Genomic DNA, 13,563 nt, shown 5'->3' on the forward strand with positions numbered 1-13,563 from the left:
AGTGATAGTAAGGGAAATTGAACAGAGAATGATTTACACAGGCAGGAAACCCAAATTCAACAGACAATTTACATTCAATACTGAGTTCACAAGAGTGCACTACAACTGTTCTAAGGGCTTTGACCCACAATGTGGGATTCATGCATTTACTGTGCAAACATAAACACACTTGAAGTGCAGAAAGTCTGCATAACTGTCATGACTTCAACTTCAATTTTAAAAAGTCCCTGCATTAAATGTGATAGGCTGTACATCCATATAGCTACCGTTCAAGAAGCCAGGTTCACTAATAACAGATCACCAAAAGAAAAACATTACTCATTCATCTGGCAGGGGAAGAATTCAGAGCAAACACATTAGCAAGCTGTAGGCTTCATTTTAAGAAACTTGCTGCTCTCAATGATAATCCCCATCCACAAATGATTCAAAACATTTTCTTCAACTGTTTCTCAATTCAAGCAGTACCAGTTAACCTCATGTATCTATGTTCCATCGTTCATCTCCACTTTCGAAGATGAAGAGATTGACATTGCTGTCTGCAGAATCTCTCAAGTTGGAACAACTCAACTTACTGCAGGACTTCAATACAACAATGGACACAGACATGAGACATGACGTTGTAGTTTTACTCACATCTACCAATTCATCAGGACGTTCAGTGCACACACGTATCTCCCTCGGTGTAAAAAATTTGCCTTTTTTTTTAAATCTCTCCTCTCACCTTCAAAATGTGTCCCCTAGTCTTGAAATTCCCCATCTTAGAGAAAAGACAACCATCATCAACTCTATCTATACCTCATTATTTTATAAACTTCTATCAGATCACCTCTCAACCTCCTATGCTCTGGTGAAGAGAGTCCCAGCCTATCCATACTTTCCTTACAACTCAAATCTTCCATACCCGGCAACATCCTGGTAAATCTGAAACCTCTCCAGCTTGATAATATCCTTCCTATTACAGGGCAACCAGAACTGGACACAGTATTCCAGAACAGGCCTCACCAATGGCCTGTACAACCTCAACATAATGTTGAGCTCCTACACTCAAAGGACTGAGCAATGAAGGCAGGCGTGCCAAATGCCTTCCTAACAATCCTGTCTGGGATGCAAAGGATCTTCTTTTCCCAAAAGGGTAGTGAACATCTGGAATTCTCTATTCCAAAGAATTGTGGAGGCCAGATCACTATTTAAAGAGTCAGATAAATTTTGGAAACATTGAGGAATTGAGAACTATGAGGAACTGGTACAAATGAGGAGTTGGGCCTGGGGCAGATCAGTTATTATCTTACTGAATGGCAGGGCTGGCTTGAGGGGCCGAATGGCCTATTTCTGCTCCTAATCCTTATGTTGATACTAGAAAAGAAGCAATCACTATGGTTGTCAATTACAGAACAGCTCAAGGGAAAGATTCGGGGTTAGTTCAGCAAAAGTAAAGAATTGTAATCCTCGTGGAGTTTAATGAAAATTGATGACCCACCATGTCATTAACTTCTGCAGTGTTTACCCTGGCCATATTTGTTATTTTTCTATGCATTGTGGAGTGTTTGATCACAGACTGTTATCCATGTTTACCACATGTAAATTCTGGGTAAGAAATTAATTGTGCATTTATTACAGCTTGTATTAAGCTCTAATTTGTATACTAAAGTATCCATGTTTGTTCAAAACACCCAGAAAGATGTCTTGCAGCTGCTCTGTGACATCTTTGATCCCAGCACCATGGAGGCAACGTACCATCCCGGAATCATATCTACAGTCACAGAACTGCATGACTATTGCCCTAAGTAATGAATTTCCTATTACTGCCTGACTTCCACTCTTCTTTCCCATACAATTGAGCCAGCTGAAGGACCACTAGCTGGGCTCACATTGGCGAGAAAAAACATTTTTCTCACCAGTATCTGGAATAGAATACCAAATAGCAAGTAAATCATCTCTAGGGACATCTGTACTACCTGCCTGGTTTTCTTAATTATCCAGTAGTCACTCATGGTCCTATTTTGTGTGACTATATTCCTAAATGTGCTATTTGCCTTGATCTACAATCAAATCACTCTTCACTCTAAACCCCAGCTTGCCAGCCTATCCTCATGAGACATTCTGCTTATTTCATAGATCATAGAATCCCTACAGTGTGGAAACAGGCCATTCGGCCCAACAAGTCCACACCGACTCTCTGAAAAGCATTCCACCCAGACTCACCTCTCTACTCTATCCCTATTTCCCATCTACCGAGGAAACCTCCTTTGAACCACCTCTAAGGCATTTACAGCCTTACTTAAATAAAAGGAAACCAAAATTGCACACACGACTCAAGATGTGATTTCACCACTGTTCTGCACACTGCAGTATAATTCCTCTCAAAATAATGGAGCCATTAGCCTTCTTCATTACATACTCAATTTGCACACTAAACATCTTTGTGGTTCATACACCGGAACTCCTAAATCTCTCTCCACCTCAATGTTTCAGTTGGCGTCAAATTTAAATAATACTTTATTCATTCTTCCTGCCAAAGTGAACTGCACATTTTCTAACATCACTCAACCTAAATACATCTGTTTGTAATTTATGTCTTATTCTTAACATACTTTCCTATCTATCTAGGTGCTGTCTGTGAATTTACCTATGATGCCTTCTCACACCTCATTGATGTAAACTGTAAAAATTTGAGGCCCCAGCACTGACCCCTGCAGAACTCCAGAATCACATCTGCCAATCAGTGAAATACCCATTTATGCAAACTGTTTTCTGCCAAGCAGCCAGCCAATCTTATATCAACACTACACAAGCTTTTATTTTACATAATAACCTTTGTTGTGACACTTAACAAATACATCCAAGAAATCCAAGTGCAATGATCTCTAGATTCCCCTTTATCCAAATCACATTAGACTCCTTTGAAGACTAACAAATTGATCAAGTATGAATTCCCTTTCACGAAACCTACTGACTCTTCCCAATGACCTTGAGTTTTTCTAAATGTGTAGCCTTAACCTCTGATGATCAGTTCTAGCAAAGTGCTCTATGACAGATGTCAAGTAATTGGCCTATTGCTTCCTGTTTTCTGTCTCCCTTCATGGATTTGCTACTTTCCAGTGTGAGTGAACATTTCCTCAATACAGGAAATTTTGGAAAATTAACAAACATACATACCTCATTAGCAATTGATTTTAAGACCAGAGGATCTGGACCCACAGACTTGTCAGCCCTTGGTTCCCTTGTGACTGTAATTTTAACAAGCTCCCCTTCTGCTTTACAGCTCTTACTGAAATGTCTTTGCATCTTTTATGGCAAGAAAATCCTTAGTGAGTTTTAATAAGTTAAATTATTATTTATCTGTGTTGCATTTTATTTTATTAACTTCACTTCCAATTTGTATACTATGTTAAAACTTAAGATAAAATTGACCTTAACCACTTCCCAGATATACAGCAAACAGCTAACTAATTTCTCTGTAGTGGAACAAAATTGGAGATACAGTGGATAGCAAAGAATGTTACCTCAGAGTACAATGGCAATTTGATCAGATGGGCCAATGGGCCGAGAAGTGGCAGATAACTGAGATGCTGCATTTTCGAAAGGCAAATCAGGGCAGGACATATACACTTAAATGGTAAGGTCCTGGGAATGTTGCCGAACAAAGAGGCCTTGGAGTGCAGGTTCACAGTTCCTTGAAAGTGGAGTCACAGGTAGACAGGACAGTGAAGAAGGCATTTGGTATGCCTGTCTTTATAGGTCAGTGCATTAAGCATAGGAGTTCGGAGGTCATGTTGCAGCTGCACAGGATACTGGTAAGGCCACTATTGGAATACTGCGTGCAATTCTGGTCTCCCTGCTACAGGAAGGATGTTGTGAAACTTGAAAGTGTTTAGGAAAGATTTACAAAGATGTTGCCACAGTTAGAGGGTTTGAGCTATAGGGAGAGGCTGAATAGACTGGGGCTATTTTCCCTGGAGCGTCAGAGGCTGAGGGGTTACCTTATAGAGGTTTATAAGGTCATGAGGGGCATGGATAGGATAAATAGACAAGGTCTTTTTCCCACGTTGAGGGAGTCCAAAACTACAGGGCATAGGTTTAAGGCGAGAGGGGAAGATATAAATGGGACCTAAGGGGCAGTTTTTTCACACAAAGGGTGGTGCGTGTATGGAATGAGCTCAGAGGAAGTGGAGGAGGCTGGTACAATTACAACATTTAAAAGGGCATCTGGATGGGCATATAAATAAGAAAGTTTTAGAGGGATATGGGCCAAATGCTGGCAAATGGGACTAGACGTTCTTAGGATATCTGGTCAGCATGGATGAGTTGGAGCGAAGGATCTGTTTTCATGCTGTATATCTCGATGACTGAGTGTAACAGTGAGTTTTAAAACCCAAGTTTGCACTCAGTTTCCTTAACTGGACTAGTTTGCTACCTACCCAAAAACACTTTGGATGTATTTGCAAATATCCCTCTCTGATCTGTTCTTTTCCCCTCACCAGTATTCTTTGACAATATAATTCATTGACATAAGGTTAACTGCTAAAGAGAGATTGATCTCTCCACAACTGTACTGATCCCAGAACCACCACAATGTTGTCTGCTTAGCAAACCCAGAATAAGCAAACACGTCCTCCAAATGAACATTGGGATGACCACAGCCATACTGATGTTGGCCAAAGATTGTATCTACCATCTCTATCAATCCCCCTGGTTTTGTTTCCCAACATTAAATTTTAGTATTCATTCAGTCAGAGCGAGAGCTTCAACCCTGTATCATAGCGATAACCAAATCTGTGTCTCCTTCTCAGTATTGTTCACACAGCCCCCAAGTTACTCCCAATGTCACAGTCACCTGACAAATATATGCCACAGCTGTAAATCAGACTGAAACTGAGGCTGCAAGAGAGTGAGAATTCAAGTGAGAGAGTGGGAGGTGTGGCAGGGGATTCTAGTGCATAAAGCTACCATCACGTATGGAACAGAAGTTAGGTAGAGTATATTTTTATGCTTATATTTTTGAAAGAAATCTATAAAATGTTTTTATTGATCTTTGATAACTACTATAAGTGTATTATCAGTTTACTTTAATGGCCAAGATAAAGAATACTGCCCAGAAGGGTCCCGACCCAAAACGTCAACTTTCCTGCTCCTCTGATGCTGCCTGGCCTGCTGTGTTCCTCCAGCTCCACACTGTTATCTCTGACTCCAGCATTGGCAGTTCTTACTATCTCTCTCCAGTGTAAAATTGCTTGCTCTGCACAAAAATGAAGTAGACTCATCTTTTTCCTTGATTTTGTTGTGGAAAATCTAACTGGAACTACAGAAGCTGGCAATTCATTCACAGGTAGGTTGCTCCAAATTGTATGATTAACATTCTAACAACTTTTTTGGACACTCATCTAAACTTTCATATTATTACCAGCATATATTATTTGTGGTACATTGGTATAGCTTTTATCAAAAGTAATCAAACTTATAAATGAGAGCAGATATTCTCTTTAAAAGAAAATGATTAACTTCACTAAAATCAAGACTGGAAGATTGTTGTCAGAGTCAACAGGGGTAAGCATATATTGCCTTTAATGTACATTTTTATGCTGACAGGTCATCTCCGTTCTTTAACATCACAGAATGAAAAAAGATTCAAATATTTCTTCTCATAAATAGGTCTTGTTGGGGTCAGCCAAGATGTGAGAAAGGGGGAAAATCTGACCACCTCGCCCTATCTTCAGTATTTAGTGTCAGTCTAGATTCTCGTGCTCAAATGTCTGGAATGGGACTTGAACCCACAACCTTCTGACACAGAGACAGAATGCTACTTATGCCAAATACAACTAACTTGCCTATGATCAAGGATAATCATGCTCATTTTTTTTTCAAACAAAGAAACAAAAATTTAATATGCTATTGCACCCATCTAGTACTGCAGAATAAAGATTCTTGTGTTATAGGCTGATTTAAAGAAACTGGGCAACTTGTTTTCTCCCATACAGAACACATTAAAGTTTCTTACCTCTGAGATGTTCTTTTGTGTGACCACCACTTGTGAATTTCTCCCTTCCCATTCTTCTACCACATGGTTGGCTTCAGCAGTTTTCTGTGCAAAGTTTGTGTGAGAGTTGAGTAACGTGACTTCATAGAATTCTTGGATATCTGAACAGAAAAAAAAACACAAACCATTTCTCTGAAAAACAGGACAAAATAATGGAACCATTATTGAAATTATCTGGAATCCTAATTGTCTTGTAGCATTCAATGTTTTGCTAAAATTTATTTCAGAGACTACTAAAGTGACAAGTTAAATAATTTGTTGATTCAAAATATGGCAACAGAATAATGTATTCCTCCAAATTAGTTAATGCTTTTAAGTAAGCCTGCTCTTGGTGTCTAAAACCATACAAAAAAAATTCCAAATGAGCCTTTAGGCAAGACTTGCCCCTTCCTATGGTGAAGAGAATAATGATTGGGATAACTTAATTGAAAGACAGTCCAAAAATCAGATTCTGGTCATTGGGAAAACAATTGCAATAAAGTCCTCTTTCACAGTGAGATCAAATATCAGGTGTCAAGAAGCTATTTGCATGTATCCGCATGTGATTAGTTACATTATTCACCGTATTAACTTCCTCTTCCTGATTAACTTCTCCCAACTCCTGTCGAGTTTGTTCCATTAGTTCTAATCGGAGTAAGTTCATGGCTGTGTCTGCCATCTTCTTTGTCTTCACTTTGGCTAGAACCACCACAACTGCAGCAGGTGCCTCAAATGATCACTAGACATGATGTCTATCTGCAGCCTCATTCCATACACTTGGGCAATAGCAACACAGCAGCCTCAGATATTGGACATGTTCAGACAGCACTTATTCTTTGGCTGGCAGCATCAGACAATAGTACCTGGATCTGAGGGAGTGATTTAGCAGGCAGCTCCTGTCAGCCACCTCTGACTCTCAGGTCATATTTTAGTGACAAGGAAAGATAGCCATCAGCCTCTAGCTCTGAGATACTATTTTGGTAGGCAGGACAGCCGGGATCCTCTTTATTTATCTTTAGATTTAGTTAATATTGTCACTTGTACCTAGGTACACTGAAAAGTGGACAATGATGCCACATTCCAGTGCCATCTTGGATTACAAAATAAATTATTGAATAAATTGCAGAAATGGTAAAATACAAAATAAATTGATATTACTAAAACTGAAACAGCTTCAAAAGTTCATCTTTCCTCCTGTATAGATTTCACCCTCTCTGCTCCTCCAGTCACCATCATACAACATCGTCCCTAGGATCCTACCAATGTGCTCCTTTTCTGTCGCTGCTGGCACCATTGCTTCCACATCCACTGCCTCTAAGTTGAGACAGTCATGCTGCGTGGGTCCCGCACCTCCTCCGATACTGACATCGACTGATGGGTCTTGGCCCAGAGGTCAAAATTCAACGTGGAGGGAAAGGAACCCAACAGCCTCTGGGTCAGAGGTTAAAAACAAAATGGGAATTTTTTCAATAGGAAACACTGAAAGAAAACACACAGTTGTGGTGGTGTGATCATGCTTACAACACATTGCTGGATAAGCTGTATGTGCTACACATTGCACCTGCTTGAAGAGAATGGTGATGAATGAAAGTTAGTGGTGAAGTGTGTTTAAATGGAGAGTTCCATACCACAATCTCCCAGTCTGGAGGCACCACCACAATCACTTCAGGGGTTGCACCTTATCAATTTCTAATCTGGGATTTGGCAACAGTCACAAACAAAAACAGAAATTGTTGAAAAATCTTAGCAGGTCTGGCAGCATCTGTGCAGAGAAATCAGAGTTAAAGTTTCGAGTCCAGTGACCCTTCTTTAGGACTTCTGACTTTGGTAAAAGTCAAAGTCAGTCAAGTTGATGGTCCTATGCAAATCCGGGGATCCACGCTGTTGCAATCTGCAAGTTAGGCCACTGTCAGTCCTTGCAGTCAAGTAAGAGCAGTCTGAGCTTTGCAGGTTAGTCACTCAGCATGCTACTGCAAGCTCAGTTTGAAGAGTGGACTGTGATCAGTCAGAGCTGTCCTGCCAAATCATTCTGGGATTGAGCCACAGCTAGCTGGGGTCAGTCCATAGCATTGTCAAAGCTGCAGGCAGGTCAATTCTGGAGTTTGGCTGCATTACTTCACTGAGGGAATGGTCACAATTACAGGATGCTATTGCAGATAGTCAGGTGGAACCTGGCAGTGTACTGGGGCGGGGCGGTGCAGATTGAAAGGAGTGTAACAGCTATTCACGGTAATGACCACTCTGGCCTCATATGGAAGGGCACTAAACGAACGAGTGCATCAAAACCTGAGGAGCCATGAGTTCTGGTTTGAGTTTTTGTTTACTACCTAGGGGATGAAGTTTAGGGCCAGAATGCAAGTTTCTCTACAGGACTACTGCAGCGGGTTGTTTGGGGTCCTTCTGGCAGTTGCCAAAGGATCATGGATATGCTCGTCGGTTGAACAAACACGAGGAAAGGGTGAATTACTGAAAACTCATTAAATGCATTATACTGCATTCCTTGTCCTGGCTACACACTGCATGAGAGGGTTGGCATTCTGCGTCAATGCGATTGATATCAGCACTCAAACATGCCTTTAATAACGCTTGCCTAACTTCCGTTTCTCACATCTGCTCAACTCAGGAAAGATCAAGAATGATCAAGCTACATGCAGCTATTCTTTTGCTAATCCAAAGAAACAAGCATAGAAGACTGCACAAGTAACACACATCCAACACGAACATCAACCACCAAAAGCTGCCACATAACTTTCGGAGGGAGAAACAGCAGGACATGATCCACTGAGATACAGTTCCAGCTTGGAACCATGTCTACAGACTTAAGTGCAGTTTTCTGCAAATGACCAAGGCCCAGTAAAAAAAAAGGCAAAGAATGCCCCAAGTCATCACATCACACCTATATCAACTGCTGGCTGTGGGGCTGTGGAGCTGTGACTCAGCTCTTATGAGCACAATCCCATCCTGGTTCCTCTCTGTCCTTAAATATTTTCAAAGCAGGTCATTTCAGAGAGCAACTGGGGACCCCGTGGCATGTTTCAATCCTCCACTCATATGTGCATCTGGGATGTGTTAGGAAGCAGTAGTCGACCCTCCCTCCTCGCCACCCAAATAACTAAAACTGAAACACTTAGAGAAGCTTGCCTCTCCCTCTTAATCTGTTAAAGGAAGTGTGAAAAGTGGTATAGCCTGCCTTTCACCCCCCACAGTTATAAAGGGGAGGTTAAATAAAATGAACTCCTGACAGTTACTCTATAATCAACAAGTAACAATTTATTTATCTAACTCTAACAGTGAACAAACTAACAGAACTACTAACAAACCAAACAATTCCCCCCTAACTAACTATTCCCAAATAAAACAAAATTCTAATGGTATGCTGTTCCAGTAGATACAAGTACCACCTATATAAACCAAATTAATAAAATAAAACTTAGAACTTAGTCTCTCGAAATTACAGTCAGGACACGTCTTCTGAAATGTTTGGTGCCATCCCCTCAGTTCTTCAGTCAGGAACACCTTTCGGAGTCAAATTCTTGAGTCAGGAAAATTAGTTAAGTGTGCCACTATACTTTTAGTCAGGTGATGGTTTTCTGAGAGCTTAGAAAATTCTGAGAGAGACAGTGATCTTTTTCTTTAGGAGTCTGCTGGTTGTTAACTCTAACAGATGGCAGTTGCTCTCGTAACAATTTTCAAATACCTTCTTTTATACTTTTGATGATCTATCAATTTCTTACAATAGGATTGGTCCTAGGTTATCAAAACCATCTGTTTTAATTTAAATTAGTTTTTAGTCTTTAAGTGCCTAGTCTAAATTAATTGGTTGATTCAAACTGGTTGTCTCAATAACAAAACAAGACTACTGCCTGAGTCACTAACCATACCGTCTTTGGATACAAATGTTTCAATTTAAGGAATGCTCTGTGCCTGCTGCCGCTCACCGACTTTTTTTTTAAATCTCCAAGTCTAGAAAAAGCACATCATAATTTAAATGGGCCACACACTCCCCCCTCCCACACCACCTATCATTTTACAAACAATTCTAAAGTTCTGCTTCCCAATCCACAGGTAGTCTACCCAATTTCACAACAGATTTCACCAAGCCCACCTATTCTTCTGCCTTCCCTTGACGTGGCCAGTCAAGCAGTGAATACATCAGGATTCTTATCCATTGCTGACTTCCAGCAGTTGTAGGCTGCAATTGATTCTATGCACATAGCTTTGAGGGCACCCACTCACTCTCAAATTTTAACTCATTTGCAACCATCACAGCCAGACTTTGTAGTTGTACATTGGATATCCAAGGAGATGCCACAACTTGTACATACTAGAGCACTGATATGCATCAGCATCTTTGTAAGGCCCTTGGCGTATACAAGGATGGTTGATGTGCAATGTGCTACATTGTTCTACAAATACTTTGGTAGAAGTGTAGCCAAAAAGAAAACTAACAGAAAATCCCCCTGAAGATGAAGTTCTGATCCCTGGACCAAGCAGAAGGTGCCATGCAGTGCTGCCTGCTTAAGGTGTGCCATATCATACTGGTGTGCTGTGCCCCCCACAATCTCACTTGGTGAGAAGTGGATGAGCCAGAGATGCAACGGCTGGAGGAATCTTCTGATGAGGAAAATTATGGCAAGAATCCTGAGATCTGCCAGTAACAATGGCAAAGCAAGGCCAAGAGCAATGCTCCAGATAGCCAGAGAGAAATTTATAGCTATACAATTGAGGGGCATTTGCGTTGGTGGACAGTTTCAATTTGCCAGGTCTAATTTTATTTGCGTAGTTGGGTGGAATATTTCATGTTGGTAACTGATTTACCTTTTTTACATTATTCATTACTCATTGGAATAAATAGTTCTTCTTTCTAATATGGGTCTAATGTCCTCACCTTAAAGTGCCAGCATAGATCTTTCCTTCACCCAACACTAGTGATAAAGCAGCAGTGATAATGTGCACTTCCACTTCTCCCAGGAGGTTTCCACTGCAGGACAGTATTTAAAGTACATGGACTATGATTTGCACACCCACTTTCTGCAGAGCATTGCATAAAGAAAACATAACGAGTTGGCCATTGGCCATTTCAGAGCCTTTACAAATTACAGTGGCTCTTTGAGAGACCATACATTGATCAAAATGTTCCTTCCTGAAATGTGTGACAACATCACAGATTGTGCTATCCCTTCAATAAAGGTGGAGGAGAGGGGATTGAATTTGGACATCCCAGGTGCTGGTTCCTTTCAGAAATCTTTAGCTCTAACATCCCTGACATTCATCTGTAGCACTCTGGCTGCCTTTCCAATTCATAAGTTTCTAGTTCCCTCTTGGATGAGGCTACCTGCAGTCAACACTTGGTTGATTCAGAGAAAGAAATTTATGCATGGCAATTGCAATGCATTGCATCCATTTGTTGATTAAAAATGACCCACATGTTTAACATCACTCTATCTAATTGAAGCTGATTGAGTAAGAAGACTACAATAGATTCTAAAATGGTGGAAGAAAAAAATAAAGTTACAAAAGTGAAGATTTTATGTAACTACTTACCCATGTCCGCAGATAACTTTTTTTTGGCTTTTCTGCCCTCCCACTGCATCTTGGTGCAAAACGGACTTCCACAGTTGTGAAGGAAATCTACTCTGTAGTATGCCCTGTTGATTTCAAATACTTCAGTAGGTGTCCTCTGGTGGATTTGAGTTTAGAGGGCCTTGACTTGCTGAGTGTTCAACATGGATGCAGGCTCATCCTTTTCACTTGAATCACTGCCGGAATTGGGAGTCAAAGCTTGAGGGGAAGTGGATAGGCAGAACACTGTTTCCCTGAGAATAAACGGCGGGGATGCATTGTCTGCCAATCCTCCTCCCTGTGGAGGCATGCCAGCACCTGGAATAAGGTCAAAGTCCTTCAACCTTTTGATCTTGCCATTGATGTCAAGTACCCATGGGTAAAACAATGGAGTGTATATTGAACTGCATATTTGGCAGCTATTGAGCTGCTGGATCTCGGTCACTTTTCCACAAAGACAGCCCAAGAGCTCTCATAGCCAACGGTAGCAAAAGCCCAGACAGACTCTTCCATCTTTTGTTCTAGGCTTCACACACCGTTCTTAATGTTCCCATGCACTCCTGCAGGATAACCATGCTACTTACAGCCAACTTCTTCTGCAAAGCTTTATCCCTCTGCGCCCCCACCTTAACGAATTTCAGGCACGACATGACGACGAGCTGTTCTTCCGCCGTCTTCGCCTCCATGCTCACTTCTTTGGACAAGAGTCCTCTTCCCCGTCCCATAGACCCCTTTGCCAAACTCCAACACTCTCTCTCCACCTGGACCCTTCCCTCCGGCCTTTTACCTGCATTTGATCTTTTCATTGAGAACTGTCAACGTGACATCAGTCGCCTCAATTTCACTGCCCCCTCAACAAATCCAACTTATCTCCCTCTGAACTGACTGCACTCCATGCACTCAGATCTAACCCTGACTTTGTCATCAAGCCTGCTGATAAGGGTGGTGCTGTTGTTGCCTGACGTACTGACCTCTACCTTGCAGAGGCTGAGCGCCAGCTCTCAGATACCTCCTCCTACCTTCCCCTGGACCACGACCCCACCATGGCACATTAGGCCATTGTATCCACTACTGTTACGGATCTCATTTCATCCGGTGATCTCCCCCCATCCGCTTCCAAGCTAATAGTCCCCCAACCCCGCACAGCTCGTTTCTACCTCCTTCAAAAATCCACAAACAGGACTGTCCAGGTAGACCCGTTGTTTCAACCTGCTCATGCCCCACAGAACTCATCTCTTCCTACCTTGATTCAGTCTTCTCCCCCCGGTCCAATCCCTACCCACATACATCCATGATTCATCTGACACTTTACGCCGGTTTCAAAGCTTCCAGTTTACCGGCTCTAGCCGCCTCCTCTTTACCATGGATGTGCAATCCCCTGACACATCCATTCCCCACCAGGAGGGTCTTAGGGCTCTCCGCTTCTTCCTGGAGCAAAGACCTGAACCATCCCCACCCATCACCACCCTCCTCCACTTGGCTGAGTTTGTCCTCACCCTCAATAACTTCTCTTTCAACTCTTCTCATTTTCTTCAGGTAAGAGGGGTTGCCATGGGTACCCACATGGGCCCCAGTTATGCCTGTCTCTTCATGGGGTACGTGGAACATTCCTTGTTCTAGTCCTATTCCGGCCCCCACCCACAACTCTTTCTCCGATACATCGATGATATCATCGGTGCTGCTTCCCTCTCTCGTCTAGAATTGGAAAACTGCATCAATTTCGCCTCCAATTTCCACCCTGCCCTCACTTTCACCTGGCCTATCTCTGACTCCTCCCTTCCCTTCCTCGACATCTCTGTTTCCATTTCTGGGGATAGAGAGTTCTGAGGAAGGGTCACCAGACCCGAAACGTTAACTCTGTTTTCTCCTCCACAGATGCTGCCAGACCTGCTGAGCTTTTCCAGCAACTTTATTTTTGTTCTTCTGCAAAGCATTGATAGGGTACCTGGGCAGTCCTCAGAGTGTTAATGATCTTGGGCATTTCTTCC

The 13,563-nt window shown here is 41.9% G+C and overlaps 1 protein-coding gene across 1 annotated transcript in view; it reads right to left on the minus strand.

Moving 5' to 3' along the window:
* The window catches only part of LOC109935037 (disks large homolog 2-like), an 890,971-nt gene that overhangs the window by 807,493 nt on the left and 69,915 nt on the right, over positions 1–13,563 (minus strand). The window contains exon 4 of the mRNA XM_048598394.1: positions 5,996–6,135. Coding sequence (XP_048454351.1) covers positions 5,996–6,135 — 140 coding nt within the window. The remainder of the gene's footprint in view (positions 1–5,995; positions 6,136–13,563) is intronic.

The sequence above is a fragment of the Rhincodon typus genome, chromosome 6 (assembly GCF_021869965.1).
Source record: "Rhincodon typus isolate 14 chromosome 6, sRhiTyp1.1, whole genome shotgun sequence".
Lineage (NCBI taxonomy): Eukaryota > Metazoa > Chordata > Chondrichthyes > Orectolobiformes > Rhincodontidae > Rhincodon > Rhincodon typus.